This window comes from Lycium barbarum, chromosome 3, assembly GCF_019175385.1.
Source record: "Lycium barbarum isolate Lr01 chromosome 3, ASM1917538v2, whole genome shotgun sequence".
NCBI classification, from domain to species: domain Eukaryota; kingdom Viridiplantae; phylum Streptophyta; class Magnoliopsida; order Solanales; family Solanaceae; genus Lycium; species Lycium barbarum.
This window is the reverse complement of record NC_083339.1, coordinates 126,373,087-126,392,613: the sequence shown is the minus strand read 5'-3', so window position 1 is coordinate 126,392,613 and position 19,527 is coordinate 126,373,087. Positions and strand designations below refer to the sequence as shown.

The window sequence follows — 19,527 nt, the reverse complement described above, 5'->3', positions numbered from 1 at the left end:
CGAATAAGGACAATCGTGCAAATTGCCCAAGCATATAAAGGTTGATATCGAAGAGATGCATCTCTAACTCATCAAGATACCAAGTTCAGCAAGGCCCAATGGAGTTTCATGTCTGAATTTAGTTCTGAATATATGTAAACTATAGTCATGGACTAGATATTTTTCAATGATTCAACATATATGCTGTTAAGTATCAAATTAATTACGGTCCAGAAGGAATACTAACATTATCGTTTTTGTTCAAGGATGAGTTGTGTCAAGGAGATCCCCCATCTATAATGTTGTTGGTCTATAAGAATTGTTTGACTTTAGATTATATATTTTTTATGTACAGGTATTGATAGGCATAACTTAATTCTTGTACGTTTTTTTCTGAATCTTCTATAGTCTATTATGTAACCTTTTCATTTATTTTCATGCTAATTAAGGGGCTAATGCCCAGTTAATGAGAGGTAAAAAGCTTATTATTTCTCCCTTTTTATAACACTTTTAAGATATTTTGAATCCAATTTGAGGAAACACAGAATAGTAATAAAGGGTAATTTCTTCCATTAATAATATATCTCATAGTATACCAGCCTATTTATGCATATTACATGAAACACTATTCACCTGCAAATACCCAACTACATTTAACGCTAGCTGAAATAGTTAAATATATAGTAGTATTAATCATTCTATCTTTTGATGATAGACTTTAAACATTAATTAATAATCTGTCTTGATTGGTTAGCGGAGATGATAGTGAGGCAAAGGTAGAAAATAATGGCAATGTAAGATAAAGTCACACTGACTGTAACTTGGTGCCAGAATTTAGAAACAAAGGCAAAGATAGGCTCCCAGCCAGTATGTTTCTGCCCTTATATCCTATGGCTGTTGCTGCTGCACTTCCAACCACCAGTAATCAGTGGCGGAGCCAGAAATTTTGGTAAGATTGTTCAAATGTTGACGAGTATATAATTTTTTTCCAATGAATGAGTGCAACAAATTCTTTTTAACATCATCATTGCACACTCGCCTACAAATTTATGATCCATTTGATCAAGTTATTCTTGATAAATTTCATTGCTACAAAATTCTTATGGTGATTACAGTTTCAAATAACAACAACAAACAACAACATACCCAGTGTACGTAATCCCACAAGTGGAGAACAACAAGGGGCGTTCCGAGAATGTCACAAAGCGAGAGACAACGACTAATCAATATTCTTTGAAAGAAAAAAAAAGAGAACAGAGTTGGATAGTTAAAATGTTCACAGAAGTAATTAAAAAAGAAAAGAGAACAAAATAAGTGGTTGCTAACTTGCTATTAGATCTCGTTGTCTTCTTTTTAACAATACGTCTTCTTCTTTTCTAAGAAATAGCAAGGAAAGAAGAAAGACTAAAGGAGCTTCAACAAATGAGTTCAACGTAACTCCAAACCAACATAGGAATAAACCAAATGCAAATCATAACTCAAATACAAATAAGTTTAGTCGGAACATGGAAGAAAATAAGTGCAAATACAAATCAACCAAGTAGCTTCAGACATTGTTTGTATGTTTTCTTTTAAAGAAAGAAGATGACTAACGTTTGACGCAAGCTTTAAACCGTGACTTTTAGGTAAAATTGAATACCCTTTACCTCTAAGCTATCTATCTAAATTATTTTAAGGGTGTTTATAGTTTAATTTATATATAATTAAATATAATATCTAATCCATATAATAGTACCATTTTCCAGCCAAGGGTGTGCAGGTGACCACCCTTGGCCATGAGTGGCTCCGCCACTGCCAGTAATATCACCACAACCTGCCATTAAATTAATTAGTTCATAGATTATTATTTTTTAAAAGATACCGATCCATTCTAATACGATAATACTTACACACTCCGTATTTACACCAAATTAATAAAATAATTTAATTTTAAAAATCACAAATTATAAATTTGAATGAGAATACTTATCACTTATGATTAAGAGAGAGAGAGAAAGAGTTATCTTGTGTTAAATGGTTTGGTGTAAGTTTTTCCCTTTTAATATATCATATTAGTTTTCACACTCCCACTTTAATAGATCAATATATTTTTTTTTAATTTGTTATACAGGCCCTCTAATAGGAAATTAAATAACTTTCATTTCGATTTTTCTTTTCCTATCAGCAAGAGGTAGTAAGTAGTAACCACATTATGCTTTAACTAATCATAGTTAAGTAGTAAAAGCGTATGTACAAACACATATCGTGCATATATTGATTTTGATGTAAACAACTAGTGCAGGCAAATCTTTACCTTAAAATTATTACGGAAAAATCCTTAAATTTACACTATCAATGTATATAAACTTAAATCTAACAGTTATTTAAGAGAGCGAAAACTATGATGGCAAATTGGCAATGACCACTCAAAAATTAAAGGAGAAAATACTACAAATTGAGAGGAATAATAAGGAGGGGACGTACCAAATCATGCAGGAACAAGTAAAAGTACATGTTGGAGTCGAGTCGTTTTTTTATAACAAATCAAAACAAGAAATATAGAAACAATAACAGACGAGGCACATCCAGTGATATTTGCATATGCAGAAAATCAAAATGAGGAGAAAATGAATCATCATACATAATTGCTCATAATGCACGAAAATTTATTCAATCGAAAAAGGGTAAAATTATTACTAATGACTTACTTCATGGAGGAGAATAGGTGTAACGGGCATCAAAGCCAAGAAACAGAACCTTCTTGCTAGTCACAATTCTCCATACATCAACATAGCTCCCTTATTTTTCTGAGGAGGGTCGTGTTTATAAATCATGGCTTCAAATCTGTCCATTCTAAAAAGTTGAATTGGTGCAGTTGTACGTCGTTCAAAGAAAGGGAAAATTGTACAAAAATAAAAAACCCAAAGCACAAGAAAAAGGAACAGAGAGCTCTTTGAAACTGGAGGTTAAAGTAATTTCTTTTGCTGGTATGTAAGGAGAAGATAACGCGAACTTAAAAGTGGGCTAGAAATTTACCAAGTTGCATTAAGTGTCACAAAAAAATTATAGAATTATATAGTCAATACTCAATAATATGTAAGTATTGCCCCAATGCGCTATTTCCAGCTCAAAGCTTATGTAAATACAATGTCCATAAATAAATCTTGTTAAAACAAATAAAACGGAATAAGAAAAGGAAAATCTCAAGATTATTACTGTATGTAGTACACCTACTGGTCTAAATAAATATTCTAAGGAGCCGTTTGGACATGGTTTCAAACCATGATTTGAAATCATGTTTGGATATGTAATTTCGATATCTTAAGTTGTATTTTCTTTTATAGACATAAAAACCCCACAAGTTGTGAAAACTATCAAAACATTCCCAATTCTTATACAATCTTACCAAATGAGCAAAACATAGTTCATAACAAAATTAATGCGCTACTAGAAGGCCTTTCTAAAAAATACAACATCAATTGATCAAACTTTAGTTCAATAAAAACGAAAATTTAACATGAATAGTAGTGTAACCAGGGGCGTAGGTAGCCTTAAAGATGGGGGTTCAATTGAACCCCTAATTTTTGACGTGGAGCATAAATTTATGTGTAAAAATTTATTAAAATTGTAATAAATAGTAGATATGAACCCATAAGTTTTAAAATACAATGGATTCAAATAAAAATCTTAAAAAATTGAATCCCTAAAATTTAAATCCTAGATCCGCCTCTGAGTGTAACTAATCTTTAATATAATCCTCCTACATGGTAGACATAAATAAAGGTTGGTGAAAGTTAATGAGGTTGGTAAATGGTTGGTGGGAGTAATTGTTAAAAATATTTACCAACTTATGCGTTTTTTTTTATAAATATAAACTTATGGGTCAAGTTTTATATTTAAAATTTTTGAAACCATGATTTGAAATCATGAGATGAAATGCATGTCCAAATGCTGATTTCATCTCATGGTTTCAAACCGCATGTCCAAACACATACTAAGATTTAAGCTTTTAAAGTTTCGATATTCAGAGAACCTTACTCATCATTCATCAAAAGCAAAATTTAAAAATCGGATTACGCTTTTGAAGAAATTAAACTATATCTGAGGTATCAGATCCACCTCATATTTAATTAACCCTTAGGATTACTTCATATATGAGATGATCTTAATTATGATCATATCCAAGTTTACGAATATTATACTAGTAATTGTTCAAGTTGTTTTCCAAAATCAACATCTTACCAAACTTATATACATTAGTTTTTGGATTTCGATATTCCTTTTATTTTTACCACCTTAGATGTAGGAAACACTTCCCCGTTTGTTGGTCTTTCTCCATTCTACTGGTTAAGAAAGACAAATCCTTATTTTTTAGTTTCACGTAGAGCATAAAAGAAAAAGAGAGGCTATTTTCTTGTTCATATCCTTTTGTTCCTGTACTAATTAGGCTATATAAAATGCATGTGTAGTTTCTTACTTACCGTTTCATTGGCAGCAGATTCTTGGCACAGAAAATATATAATTTAGACATTAACTAATAAATATAATATTAAGGATATTAAGGTTTAACTATTTCTAATTAACAATTGATAATTAATTAGACCACTAATTAGCACGTTGACACATAAATTAGATAACTAATTAGCACATAAAATTAGATAACTAATTAGCAAATAAAATTAGATTAACACACAAAAATAGATAACTAATTAGCACATTAATAATTAACATGGATTAAATTTTTTTACAAATAAATAAATTAACAAATAAAGATATTATTAGGAGATTAGTATATTTTCCTATAATCAAACAATTAACAAATCATTAACAAAAAATTAAAGATTAACATATCATTATCAAATAATTAACAATTAGCTAATTAAAAAAATTAACAAATAATTAATAAAACAAAAAATAAAAAAATACGTAAAAAGGGGTTGATCGTACTGGACAGGCCCTATTGTGCTTTGTTTTTGGCGTAATTTTTTTTTCGAAATCCGCAACTATTAAACATTAATCATGCTTAGGATAATAATATATTTAATAATGTAACAGAAAATTCATAGTAAAATACCTAGATTAAAGGTTGTTTTTGAGTTTTTGAAATCGAGTTCTACGCCACTTTATTCCGAAATCCAAGCTTTCAAACTTGTTTCTTGACTTAAATATACCAAGAATATTGACTTTCGGGTTAAAAAATAACACGAAAACGACATTTTTTGAATGTGGGACCTCGGGTTTTTGACTTTAATGGCGGTCTTTTTTTTTTTTAAAAAAGAGGTGGGATATCGATCGGTTGAAGAAGATGATGGGGCGTTTTATTAAACCCCTATTAACAGTGCTTTTGTAACCTTTTTTTTGCCGTTATTTTGATCTGCAAACCCACTTTTTGGGTCATTTAAGTTGCTGACTCCTGACAACTCTCTGTTACATTAGGGATTTTTACACTACACAAGCACACAACAATCCAATAAATGACAACAAAAAATAACTCTAAAGCGTTTGTTTGTTTTTTTTTTTACAAATATTAGTCGGTATACTGTGCATAATCAATGTATAATCCATACATGTGATGATTATACATTTATTATGCACTTACTATATTTTTATTACTATAAACTATTAATTTTAGATGTGGAAAATAGTTTTAGCGGTTGACCGAAAATGTTAGTATGTATACATCTATACTTCTACTTCATTCTAAACTTGGCCTACTGTCTTTTTTCTTCCTTCAAGCTCCATAAATTACTTTCTTCAGGATGATTGACGTTTTACTAGATAAGGCTTTTTTTTTTGTTTTTCCAGAAATTTGTCACCTTTTGTGATATGACATGAAACTCACGATTAGAGGGGACAAGGTAAAGCTTACTCCAGAGTTCACATCCATTTGATCAAATAGATTGGGCCGAACATCTATTTCCAACTTCCATATATCAAGCCCAAGAATCTGTTTTGGATCTATTAGAGCATGAATTAGTTGAGGGCCTTGAGGTCCTCTTTCACCCTTAGTTTCATGTAAAAGTTCTCCACCTTAGCTAAAATTGACCAAATTAGCATCTAAGATGACTTTACCTTAGCTATGCAGCTAATAGATCAACACAAGTATCAAATCCTATTCCCCGTATTCCTATTTTTTTGTTGAAAATAAGGAAGAAAAAAAGCGTTTCCTTTGTTCAAATACATACCATAAATGAGCTAGAAAGATCCATAATCATAAACAACTGGGAAATGAAGACAATTAAATTTTGAATGTGCACATTCTTTTATAGATTTAAGTATAAGCATAAGAAATTTTCGGTCTGAAAAATAATACCCCCGTGGCTTAGAGTAATGTAGCAATATAAAGAAGTCATCAACTTTAGGACTGCAAAAGAAATTGATTACATAATCGGTTCATTTATTTCCTAACAGAAAATGTCAGAGAGAGAGAGGTGTTCCCTAGATCAAGCAGTGATTTGTTCACTGTGATCTGTTCATGTACATGTGTGATGTGTGTGTTGGTTCTTTTCAAATTGATGACTTTTGAGACACGGGCAGGTCCCTATATGTCTCTATGTATTTTTGTCAATGGCTCAATCTCCAAATTAATATGCGTTTAGACATAGACTGGGTTAATATTTGAAGAAAAAGAATTTTTGAAGTCGAAATTGAAAAATGATATTTCGAAGCTAAAGTTGTGTATGGATATGCATACCACTTGAATATTTTTTTAAGTTTAGTGAGTGCGAACAGTTTTCACTTAAAAACTAGTCAAAATAAGATTGTTAAACCTGAAAAACTTATGTTCACAAAATTATTCTAATATATGACCAAAAACAAGGTGGCATATACTTTTTTCTTATGTGACAACTACAGTACACTGAGGTTTCTCTGTCCAAGTATGTACTAGCTAGCATCAATTAATATATTCATTGTGCAAAAAATGCAAGGTTCTCGAATGTGAATGCCCTGGGGTTTTGTGTCAAATGATATCTGCATAATGTTTTAACTGAAACTTTTTGTTTCTGTTGGATTGCAATAATTGTCCTTTAGTAATTGGGACTTTTGGTTTGTCGTAGAACATCAAACAATGAGAACATGGATTCTTAATGATTTGGTGCATATTAGAGCAAAAAATGATGTTCTTTTATTCACCGTCTTTCGTCCATGTGGTACGTAAGTATAAAGGAACCCAAATGTTATCTCTATAGAATTCTAGGGGGATTTTATTTAGGGAAAAGGATCATATTTGTCCATTTAATATTTGAAAAAAGTGTTTTATTTAGGGAAAAGGATCATGTTTGTCCATTTAATATTTGAAAAAAGGTTTAATATTACCTAGTTATATTATCAGATCATATATACCTCTAACGTCGTAATTGGCTCAAATTTTCCCTTTCCCGTTAACCCCATCTATTTTAGCCACATGACATGTCAACTCATCACACCAATCATTCTTCTTCGGCCATCACTGCCCAAAATAAAAAAGAAAGTACTCCCTTCATTTCAATTTATTTGACATTTCTATTTTTCTAGGAGTTCAAGATTTTTTTTTTGAAATTTGTGGTCAAACATGTCATAATATTTGTGTGGTCATAAACTTTTAAATATGTCATAACATTTGTATAGCTATAAAAGATTCTCATGAATGGTAAAATGACAAATTGATAATTATTTTAAAATATATAAATATATCATAGTTATTATTCCCTCCGTCCCAATTTATGTGATATAGTTTGACTGGACACGAAATTTAAGAAATAAAGGAAGACTTTTGAATCTTGTCGTCTAAATTAAACTAAAGATGTTTGTGTGGTAATAGATCATCTCGTTAAGCGTAAAAGGTAAAGTTTAAAGTTAAATTATTGTCAAATAAGGAAATGTATCATTTTTTTTTACCGACTAAAAAGAAAAATGTATCACATAAATTGGGACAGAGGGAGTAAAACAGATAACTAAAAAAGATAGTGCAAACATAAAATGTAAAGAATAGTTGAAATCTTATACTACTAGCTAAAATGGAACAGTGATCGAAAGAATCCAAGAAACTACCTGCCTCCGAAATGTACTACAAATGTAACTAGGGAGTAGCTGCGAAATTTAATGACTTCACTGAGTATATCAGTTTTGACGATGCATTCACGTTGAAGTAAATACAAGTCATTTATGATTCCACCAAATATCGTACATTCTGCAACCGTAAAACTTTAAAGATAACTACATTACATAAGTTTTTTTCATTTTTAACTTCCTCCTCCTGATATATTGATGCTAGATGATAAGATAATTTTACTGCTATTATACACTGCATTTTTTTTTTCTTGGGGTAAAGTGACATTTCAAACTTGGATCTTTCTAGATTGATTTGCCGAGATAATAGCGAGGAAGAGGTAGAAAATAACCCCAAAATAAGAGAATGCAAGACTCGCTATAATTTTATGACAGAATTTTGCAACAGAATCACAAATAGGCATCCACCCTGAGTGACTCTCTCCATATTTTCCTACATAGCCAATTGTTGTTGCTGCTGCACATCCAGCGAGCAATAGTGCCATCATAATCTGTTATCACCAAACAACATGTCGAATTTCATATACTAGTATTATGCTTAATTCATATTTTATGGAATGGCATGAACCATGCGTATTCATGTAACCAACGCAACTATGAATAGGATATTCAGAAAAAAATATGTTTATTGGTGTTCTGAAAAAAGAAGGGACTACCTTACTTTAAGCAATTTCTTGTTCTATATTGATCTTTTTCTTGTTCTACGAGGAGGGTTTCTTTTTTTACCGTTATCCCCAGCTTGCTTAGTCGTATTGTATTACTATGAATTATGCTTCATAATTTATGCTAATATACTATGTTTTGAAGTGTACACCTTACTTGGAAAAAAAAAAGTGATACTTATTTGCCAAAAAAAAAAAAAAACTGTACTTTGGATTCACATTGATGATGTTAATAAGATAGACATGTGGCAATGCTTATGGTCCCAAAAGAAATAACCCCATTCTTGTCAACATTCTTCTTGTATATCTCCCATATCTTGTTGATTATTAGGAGAATTTTCTTAAAATGAAAATTGACTGTATCAACTAGAAAAACGTATAATAATTGGGATGTTGGGTGTGAGTCACATAAGGAATAGAGTATGCAGTTAGAGACAAATAACGTGGTATATCTATTACGTAAAATTAACAAACTCGTTAATACATGGAAATGTTAGAAATCAGTCCTAAGGGCAGGGAAGAAAAGTGTGTTTTCCCGACTCCTTAAATCACAAAAGGCCCAGATGATGGCCAAACCACGAGGCATGTAAGAAGATCACTTTCCATCTCTCTAAATTGGTTGAAAATATTTACTAGTATACAATTTAAAAAGAGTTTACATTATATACATTGTTAGCGTAAAACTTTTTACATTATCATGTCATCCAAATTATATTTACAGTGTACATATGACTCACTTTTGATAATAAAATCATTTACTTACTAAAAAAAGTATATATACACGTCAATTTTAAATGTGAGATTGGTAATCTTGAAAATAAGGTATACTAAACTTAAAATATGAGACTTGTAATCTTGAAACGGACTAGGTAAACTTTCTTAAAATATGAGATTTGTAATCTTGAAAATAAGATAAACTAGATAAACTTCTCTAAAATGTAAAATTTGAAATCTTGAAAAGAAAAGAGACTATTTTCACTGGATGGTGTAAAAATTTGTTATACTGACATATATTTAACTAGAAGAATTCATCTAACACATTGAACAGTACGAGCAGAACAATCACCTTGAATAGTACAAGCAAGATACATTGATTTGAAATAACGAAGAAATTGCCTCATGAAAACTACTATCTGAAAAGGGAAAAAAATTAAAAGGTAGGATGTACCATATCATGGACGAAGAGGTAAAAATACTTGTTTGGGTGAAGACCCTTACGGCCGAAGATGGAAGCAAGAAACAGTGAAAAAACAGAGAAGGCACATCCAATGATATTTGCAAAGGCAAAGAACCTGCACATAACAAAATAAAACAAGAACAACCCCACTCGATTAGAGTACACAACTTTAACGAAAAAAACAAAACAAACTATTAAGTAATCAAATGAGGGATGACTCAGTGGTTAAGCACCTCCACCCACGACCGGTAGGTCCTGGGTTCGAGTCACACTGGAGGGGAAGTGTGGAAACACTATAAATCCTCCTAAAATGGGAGGGAAAAAAAAAAAAGTAATCAAATAATACTTGAGTGCTGGAGAATAGCTATAACGAGCATCCATCTGAATAGTGAAAACATCAACAGTCTCTTTGCTATTGAGAATTATGCAAGTGGCTGTCAACGTGAATGCAGTAGCCAAAATCCTCAACAAAATCTGGGCACACATGGTGTAGTATTTTTGAGATGTTATGGGTGGGTTTTCTATTGCTTTGACTCCCAGGTTATCCATCTTTGAGATCTCTCTGTTCCTTAGAAAAGAAAACTGAAAGGGCCAAGTATAAGAGAATTAGCAAATGCGGGAAGTGTTGTGGAATAATTGGATGTTGGTGGTGCTATTTATTTATAGAGGGAGAGAAGTGTAGTGGGGAGGGATGCTTCCAAGTGCATGGATTGGCTACAGGGTTTTGAAGATTACCTTAGATTTTTTTTTTTTTTCAAGAACAAATAAAATTAGACCTTATTCGCATGGGTTACATTAACTCGCTCCTTTTTTAAACTCAACCTATTTTGATCGTGTAATTCTACTCATCTAAAAGCTGGAGTGTGCCCAAATTGACCTATGCGTAACTTTAATATTTTTTGTTGAGAAAAGACATGTTTTGACCCCTGAACTTGGCACGAAAACTCAGTTTGACAATTAAACTTAACTTCTGTTTATTTACCCCCCTTAACAAGTTACGTTTTAATTATTTTCCCCCTCTAATGCCCCAGACCTGGGCGCGTGTTTGACAGTTCCTCAGCCGCGCGTTAATTAATTTGTTGTGAACTTTTTTTTTTTTTAAAATAAAATCGACGGGGTAACGGTTATAATACCGTCCCCCCTTTAATCCCACCCGACCCACCACCCTTTAGAAACCTAGTTCTTCATCTTCATCTTCATCTTCATCACACTAGCCCCATTTTTTTTTTCCTCCATTCATGAAATTCCTCTTGCTCACACCATTGCTCCTTCATATATGTATTCTTCCTCCACGAAATTTCTCCACCAAATTTGTCCTCCAAATTTCTGTCCATAATCACTCTTTGTGGTAATTCGAAAATATTGTGGGTTCATAAATGTCTCAAGGTAGCTGTTCATCTCACGTAAAATGTAATTGTGGGACCATTGCAAAACACCTCACTTCATCGACTCCTAGTAATCCCGGACGGAAATTCTACAAATGTCCGAAGCCTAAGGGCAGTTCTTGTGGATTTTGGGAATGGGAATGTCACGCCCCGAACCATGGCCTGGACGTAACACGACACTCGGTGCCTGACTGCATGTGACCGAGCGAACCACATGGCTTGCTGAATCATCATGATACATAACATAAGCGGAATATAACATGAATGCGTGATGAGCCTTCATAAAACATGGTAAGTCATAATACTTAATAAAATACTTGTTTAAACATGAGTGAGCCAAAATGGCTATACGACTCCAAATGTCTGACATGACATAACTGACTTGTCTAGTCTATGAAACCTCTATCATGAGTCTGACTGGAAAACATGCTTACTGGGACAAGGCCCCCAGCATACCTTTAGATGCATAATTAATCATAAAACAAAAGTTGACTAAACCCCGAATGAGATGGGGCACACCAATAAGCTGATACAAATGCTGTCCTACTGAGCAAATGCGTCGTCCTGTATATCAGTACCTGCATCGTGAAATGCAGGCCCCCGGGCAATAAAAGGGGACGTCAGCACATTGAATGTACTGGTATGTAAAGCAACCGAAAGAAATAACATGGGACATGGAATAACATGATAAGAACTGAAACTGAAAACCTGGACATGAACATGAGCATGAGTACATATGTATATATATAACATAAGTAAAACATGATAAGTAGGGAGAGCATTTCATAAACCGACATGTGATATCACCATGTGGGTACGTGGAGTCTGGTACCTCACCGGACCAGCAGAGCCCTCATACCTTGCCAGGGTATAAGGTAGTATCGTGCCTGATGGATCCATTCAGTGTAAAATTAAGGTATCGTTTTATCTGGGCGGAGCGATCCTTGTCCTACGGTGGCTACGTAGTTTCAGGCTATCTGAGCCTTCTCGGTAATTTGTGCAACTCCCAAAAACATTAACATAATATAGTTGGCTAAGAAGCCCATGATTTTCGTGAATTAACTTGTACTTGTCTTGTAATAATGATTTCACGAAATAACTTGTAAATATGGTTTCATGAAATAGCTTGTAAACATATTCTTGATTCATGAGTAATAACAATAGTTCAGACTTGAAAACATGGTTGTAACTTGCAAAATAAAATCATAAGTTTCATATGAACATAATGAGAACACATGAGGAAGAATTCATGATTCATGGATTAAGCTAGGATTCCTAATATCCGTAATGGAAGAGTAGGAATACAATAACGAACATAGATACAAAATTCATGTACATACATACATAATTACGGGCTACCAATATGTTGGGTTTAATGCCCTAGGATTTGAACTTCATGGATTTTACGAAACGGATCATGGGGAAGAACGTAGAGATTCCCACATGTGGATGGAAGTTTTACATACCTCAACTTCCTGATTTTGAGCGTATCACAATGTCCTCCAATCCCTTCAAATTTAATCTATATCAATACAGGTCATAGGGATTCTATATTAGCAACAATATCCATGCTTTGTTCATTTAAACATTTTATCAAACACTTGGTGGGCATGAAGCTCCACAACCTTCATTAATGGTGTTTTCTTCACCCAATCCCGTTCTATTACTTCTAGATGATTATACAATCTCAATTAGATGTAATTAACATCATTCTTCATCACCCATATGAATACAACAATCCCAAGTCAACAATCCAACAACTCTAGCATAGTTCATATAATTCTCTTCATCAAACCCAATTATTATTCTCCCAAGAATTCATCAATTCACAACTATAAATGATTAGGGAGTAGAAACATTACCTTTTATGAGTAGTCACCACGAAACCAACATCCCCAAGTTCGATTTTTAGCTTAGAATGACGACAACAACTTGTACTACACTTTATCCTTCACGAGCCTCGGGATTAGGGGCCTTCAACTTGGTTGATTCTCTACTTTCTCTCTCTAATTCTCCTCTCTCTCCCTTTCTCTCTCCCTTTCTCTCTCTAAAATCTGAAAATATGGAGGAAATGGGGCTGCTAGGATTAACATTTCCCTTAAATACCAAGGGGAAATGGGTTTGACCCAACTTGAAATCGGGTTGGGACCTTCCTGTCTTAAAACGTCCATATCTCCCTATCCCGATGTCACCTGTGAGACCACGACTATCTACAACTTTCGTTCTTTGAGTTTTCTCAAATTCCCAATTTATGATAGGGTTATGGCCTCTCGAAGTCAGGTGACCCGAAATGTACTTACGGACCAAGATACGCCCCATGTTACGGTCCCGTAACACGAAGGACGGACCGTAACTTGGTACCGTACCTTGGTGAAAATTTCCAGTGAGGTTCTGGAAATATTTGGTGTGTTATGGCTCAGTGTTACGGCCCGTAACAGTGACCGTAACACAGGTGAAATTTCCAGCGAACAGGCTTCAGTAAAATGGGCATAACTCTTTGCACAGATGTCCGTTTGACCCCCATAATATACCGTTGGAAAGTTATTTCAAAGGGATACAACTTTCATCAAGGAAGTTTGCTCAAAATCCCAACTTATTTTCACGAAATTTGACTGGAAGGCAGACGTATCGAAAACTTAGCCGATTCTATAGGATTTCAAGTGCCTTACTATTAGCCATATTGAGACGATCATATCTCCTTGCTCCGATCTCTGATTGGCTTGGTCCTTATATCGTTAGAAAGGTATTCTACATACTACAACTTCATTGAGGGTGCTTTCCAAAATTCCAAACCGATCAAGGAGTTATCGCTGCCCGAAGTAGGCCTATCAATCATTTTCGCAAAACGTTCAAACCTTCAGTGTTTCCACTAAAACTCAAATGATATGAGCTTAAACTCAGTTTCAAGATGCGGGGTGTTACAGGGAAGATGAATTGTTCCCTGAGATTCAGTGGAATAATGTTCAAAATTTGACGTCATCGTTAGATGCGGTCAAGATCGAAAGGGACAAATTGCAAGAAGAATTAATTGCCATTCAGGCTAGACATCTAATTGAAGTGAACACAATGAAGGAGGAATTAATTGGCTTGAAGAGTAAACAGCAATTTGACTTGAAAAAAGTTCTAAATTTAGAGGAGAAACTTGCAAATACAAGGATATTGCTTTTGATTTCGTGGGGAATATTTATTGGCTTTTTGGCAGCTTCCTTAATCAACTGAATTTATGTTGTATGTTGTAATCGCGTAGTAGGTAATGTAAGAACTTCATGCTCTTGTTGTAATGTAAATGTCATGGAAGAACTTTATGCTCTTGTTGAAGAATTTTGTTGTTATGGAAAATATTACCTTGAAAATGATAGCAAAAGTCGAGAAAATTTATATAAATTACTTTAAATAGAGAATCTGGAGACCTAATCTATCATTACGATCTCTGGATCCTCCTTTACATGAACAAAAAACACTATGCGGTTCTCATCTAAACATGCCTTAAAACACAACACATCTCCTATCCCTAATCCGGTAGCATCAATGAAGGCTTTCCAGCCTTGAGCGAGGCGCGTGTATACGCCAACCTTGTATTTCATATTATACTCATGATCGTCGTAACGAACAACAGCGTCCTTGTCGGATTCTGGAAGAAATTCCAGTATGTCAGTTGGAAGGATCTGCCAAAAAAACATGTTATTACCAAAAGAGGTAAAAGAACAATTGAAAATATATAATACGACAACACTTACGAAATCGTCTTTTTCGACGTACGATTTCGTCAATTCTTTGTCAAAACACGCGGTCAAACGAATGTCATCCATCTTAGATGAAGGCTGCCTCTTTAATATCACTATATTTGTTAAAGAGTTATTTGAGTTGAGTGAAAGTGAGATGGAAAGAATGCCTATTTATAATTGAGTTGAGTGTTAGTGTTAGGGGGGTAATAGTTAATGTTGTGTTTGACTGCTCAAGTACCAACTACCATCATTTACTAATTCAGATTCAATTTTGTGTTTGACTGCTCAAGTCCTTAACTCAGATTCACTGTATAATGCATTCACTTGCATCCATTCAATGTGTTTTCACTGCTCAAATCTATACACTGCCCAACGTACACTGCTCAGAAAAGTTTACTGCATTTATACACAACATTGCAGTCACTGCTGGGCAGCTTTTCTATGCATTTAATGTCATACACAACATTGCAAGGCTCAACTGTCAAAAAACCAGGAAATATACAGCAAAATTGCAGTCACAGCTGCTTAATATTGCAAGAATAGAATGTCAATACAGGGCAAAATTGCAGTCACAGCTGCTTAATATGTTTCACAAAAACATAATTGACAAATGTACCATAATTGTTTCACAAATACAACACTAAAACCTGCAGTCACTGCTGCATAACAGTCAGTACCAAAGACATACACATACAGGACTAAACTAATTCAACTTCATTTCTCCATTTCATTTCTGGGCAGTTGATGAACTTGTTTGACTTAAAGAGTTCAACTCAGCAGCTTTGGCCATTGTTTTCATTCTCTTTTGTCCACTCATTTGTTGAAGACCTTGTTGTGTTATAGCTGGATTCCTTTTCCATTTTAGTCCTCCAGGTCTTGGTTTGTGATGTCCAAGACTACCAGTGACTACTGTTGAATTCATAGGCATGGTTGCAGACTGATTTGCCATTCCAGGCTGCATTAATAAAATAGATCTCCATTAGGCTAGATTGTTTGCATTAAATGGTTAATAAGGTTGCAAACTTACATTGACAATTTTGAAACCACTTTGGGTCTGAAGCACTCCCATTCCCACAACTCTTGGCCTCTTAAAAGGTGCCCCTCTTCCAGTAACTGATGCACTTGCATCAGAAGCCTAAGTCACATTTAAGGTGTCAAACACTTAGAATTGTAAAATTGATTAAGTGGTAATTTAACAAGCTAAGTAATACCTGTGATGTAGACGACTGTCCTGTACCCCTTCCAGATTGAAATGCAGCAACCCTGGCCTAATTCATATTTAAGTAGTTAGACTAAATATAAGACTGTAATATTTAATCAACTAGTAAATAGCAAGGAATTTTTTTACCTGTTTGGTAGAACCTCTTGGTCTTCCCCTTCCTCTACTTGGTACTGTAGAAGAACCAACACTTGACCTTGTTGAACTAGTACTTGTCCATCCCCCCTTGCCATTCCTCTGCCTCTGACAGATTGTGGATTCATAGGACAACCCTTCTTATTGTGACCCTTTGCATGGCACAAGTTGCAGGTCATCTCAACACCTCTTTTTGACAGCTTCCCTGTCTTGTTTTCTGTCTGCTCCTTTCTTCTACACTTCTTTGGCCTACCTGGCAGCTTTTTAATCTCAGGTGGGAGGACAGGAGGATTGGTTGACTTTGGCCACATTGCCATATTAGTAACAGGTTGAATGAATGAGTTGTATGTTTTAAGGTAAGTGTCCTTAGTGTACCAATGTGCAACATAGTGAATAGGTTCCAATTTTCTGAAATGAAGTGCAGCTATGGCATGACAGCAGGGAATACCTTTCAGCATCCAAGATCTACAAGTGCAGGTATTGCTGTTCAGATTTATTATGAATTTATTACCCTAGCTGTCCTTGACCTCAAAGCCATATTCACCATTCCATTCAAGAGTACACTTCATTGACTTTGATGTGTTCTCTTGCAATACCTTCTGTCACACCCTCATCTTGATAGGGCATGATGGGCACCCGACTCTCTTCAGAGTCGAGCGAACCCTTAAACATTCGCTTAACCAAAACTTGTCATTTCAAAAACTTTTAAAAACATGAAACTTTTCCAAATAGAGGTCATTACCTTTATACAGATTATGAAAAACTTTCAATCAATTACGTACTTTTTACCAACTGAAATCATCTGAAAATACATACTCTTTTAACATCTATAAATAATTCGCACTTCTCGACACCCTATCCACAGGACAATGTCTGCAAAGTCTCTAACATATACAAAATACCATAACAAAAGTACTTGACTCGGCAACACTCCGAACTGAGATGGAGCTCGCCAATCCCGCGAGAACACCTTCTAGCAAAGTCTTCTACTCATCTGGGTGTACCTGCATGGCATGAAACGCAGCCCCCGAAGAAAGGGGGTCAGTACGGAATATGTAAAGCATCACTGAATCATAAACAAGGAAAAGCGTAATAGTAAACCAGTTTAAAAGCAACCCGGGAGTAACCTGGAACAGCATTATAATCCGTGCCATGTAGTACCTTACACAAATTCTAGATTACACAATGTGAGTATAGTATCACAATAGTCCCTTCGGAAGGCCGCTTCCCGCATAATAATAATGATGGCCCCTTCGGGCATGCCGCTTCCGGCATAATAATAATGATGGCCCCTTCGGGCATGCCGCTTCCGGCATAATAATAATGGCCCCTTCAGGCAGCCGCTTCCGGCTTAATAATGATGATATGGAATGTAAACATAAGTCGTAAATGAAATGAAATATTAAAACCTCGCACCCCGTTCGAAGTGGTTTTGAAAAATTAACTAGTAAAATCTCACACCCCCTTCGGAGTGATTTTGAAAGTCTAAATAGTAAAATCTCGCACCCCCTTCGGAGTGGTTTTGGAAATCAAACTTTATATTTCCTTTAGTATAAAACTAGTTTTCTCGAAATTATTAGTGAAACCATATGCACAACTCAATTGGCATAACGTAGACTGAGGCCATATGTTATATAGCACGCTCAGACATAAGCTGAGGCCATGGCACACTCAGGGATCAGCTGAGGCCATAGCACACTCAGACTTAAGCTGAGGCCATACGTTATATAGCACGCTCAGTCGCGTCATGAAATCATTTAGAAAAAAAAAACTATTATGGACGTCATGTATGCAATCAAACCCTTTTCATTTGTCTCCTTCGAGACTCACAAATTTAAATATAAAATGCATAGGTAAGAGAAAGACCTTATGAATGTCCCCTTCGGGATTTAGGCAACATTATGAAATCGCACAACTTAAGAATGCCCCTTCGGGTTTAAGAAGTCAAAGAACTCAGGATATCCTACATCTAGGAATGAATTCATTATGGATATCGTTACGCTTCGCACTTGTCATAGATCATGCCAAAAAGAAGGAAAGGACGGCTTTACATACCTTTTTGTGACTATTCGTGAATTCTTTTCGCCCCGTCGCTCTTTTAGCCTATTTATATAAAGTAACGTCGTCGTTAGTAACTACCTTTTCTAGTTCACAAATCTATAGCCCATTCCTTATAGAACATTCCCTTAGTTCACATATTTTCATTTTAAGGCTTTCTATTATCTAAAGATTTAACGAAAATCGGGCAGCACCTCCCTTATATATTCGCCTATCCCGAATTTCCAATTACTATCTTGTAGACACAGAAATACCAACAACAATATATAGGCACAACCATATCTTCAATTCTTTTTAATTCAACAAGAACAACAACATATCAAAATAGCCCCAACTACAACATAAAAGATGCCCGAAATTCTAACGAACACTTACAATACACCAAGCAGCCCATATACACTTCTTATACCTTATTTCATGCAATATTTTCAGCAAATTTCAGGGAAATACAACAGCAGTCACACGACACCATATCATCTATTCATATGCAAGTAAACCACATTATTATCTCTATAATCCTTACAACAACCCACAACAATTTTAACTCCAACTTTAACTATTTAATTACTTCATTCTCATCACATAATCCATGATTACAACAACCAAAATATTAATTCAAATCAGTCCATCAAATTTCAATTAAAAACAGCCCCTACGGCATTCAACAACATTTCAACGACATTCCAACATTCGTACAATTCATGTTACCAAGTTACAACTATGTTTCAACATCAAGATACATAATTTTCATGGCTTCAACCATGCTTCAACATCAACATATATAATTTCACACATACAATTTACATTTACATATTCCCCACACGTCCAACTTCATCATCAAACACATAGAAAATGATCAACTCTTACCTTAACAAATTGGCTTTTTCACTTGGCTATAATTTGTGAAATGAACTAATACTTGTTCTTGTTGCTCCAAATGACTACTCCACGTTATTATAGCCTTCCTAACTGGTTGGAATACTTGGAAAATCTGATTTTTGGATCAACAAATTTGAGCTCCAATTTGCTAGCCATGGCTTTTGTTTTCTCTCTCTCTCTAGCTTATTGTGGAAGATGAAAATGAGGGTTTGGGCACAGATTTTTCACTATATTTTCAGCCCCTAGGAGTGACAAGTGTCCCACTCAAGGCTTGAGCTAA

At 34.6% G+C, this 19,527-nt stretch overlaps 1 protein-coding gene and 1 pseudogene across 1 annotated transcript; both read right to left on the bottom strand.

The window, feature by feature from the left end:
- Positions 1-704: 704 nt before the first annotated feature.
- Positions 705-3,004, bottom strand: LOC132631302 (CASP-like protein 1F1; annotated as a pseudogene).
- A 5,032-nt stretch (positions 3,005-8,036) lies between these two features.
- On the bottom strand, positions 8,037-10,642 carry LOC132634131 (CASP-like protein 1F1). Its single transcript, XM_060350435.1, has 3 exons — positions 10,193-10,642; positions 9,838-9,961; positions 8,037-8,498 (listed from the first exon to the last, which is right to left on the bottom strand). Exons 1-3 carry the CDS (start codon positions 10,393-10,395, stop codon positions 8,277-8,279), a joined length of 549 nt encoding a protein of 182 aa, XP_060206418.1. The 5' UTR covers positions 10,396-10,642; the 3' UTR covers positions 8,037-8,276.
- Positions 10,643-19,527: the final 8,885 nt, after the last annotated feature.

Coding starts and splice junctions, on each gene's coding strand:
- LOC132634131 (XM_060350435.1), bottom strand. CDS start 10,395: ATGGATAACCTGGGAGTCAAAGCAATAGAAAACCCACCCATAACATCT. Junction 9,962..10,192: donor AGCTATTCTCCAGCACTCAA/GTATTATTTGAT, acceptor TGTTATGTGCAG/GTTCTTTGCCTTTGCAAATA. Junction 8,499..9,837: donor ACCTCTTCGTCCATGATATG/GTACATCCTACC, acceptor TGGTGATAACAG/ATTATGATGGCACTATTGCT.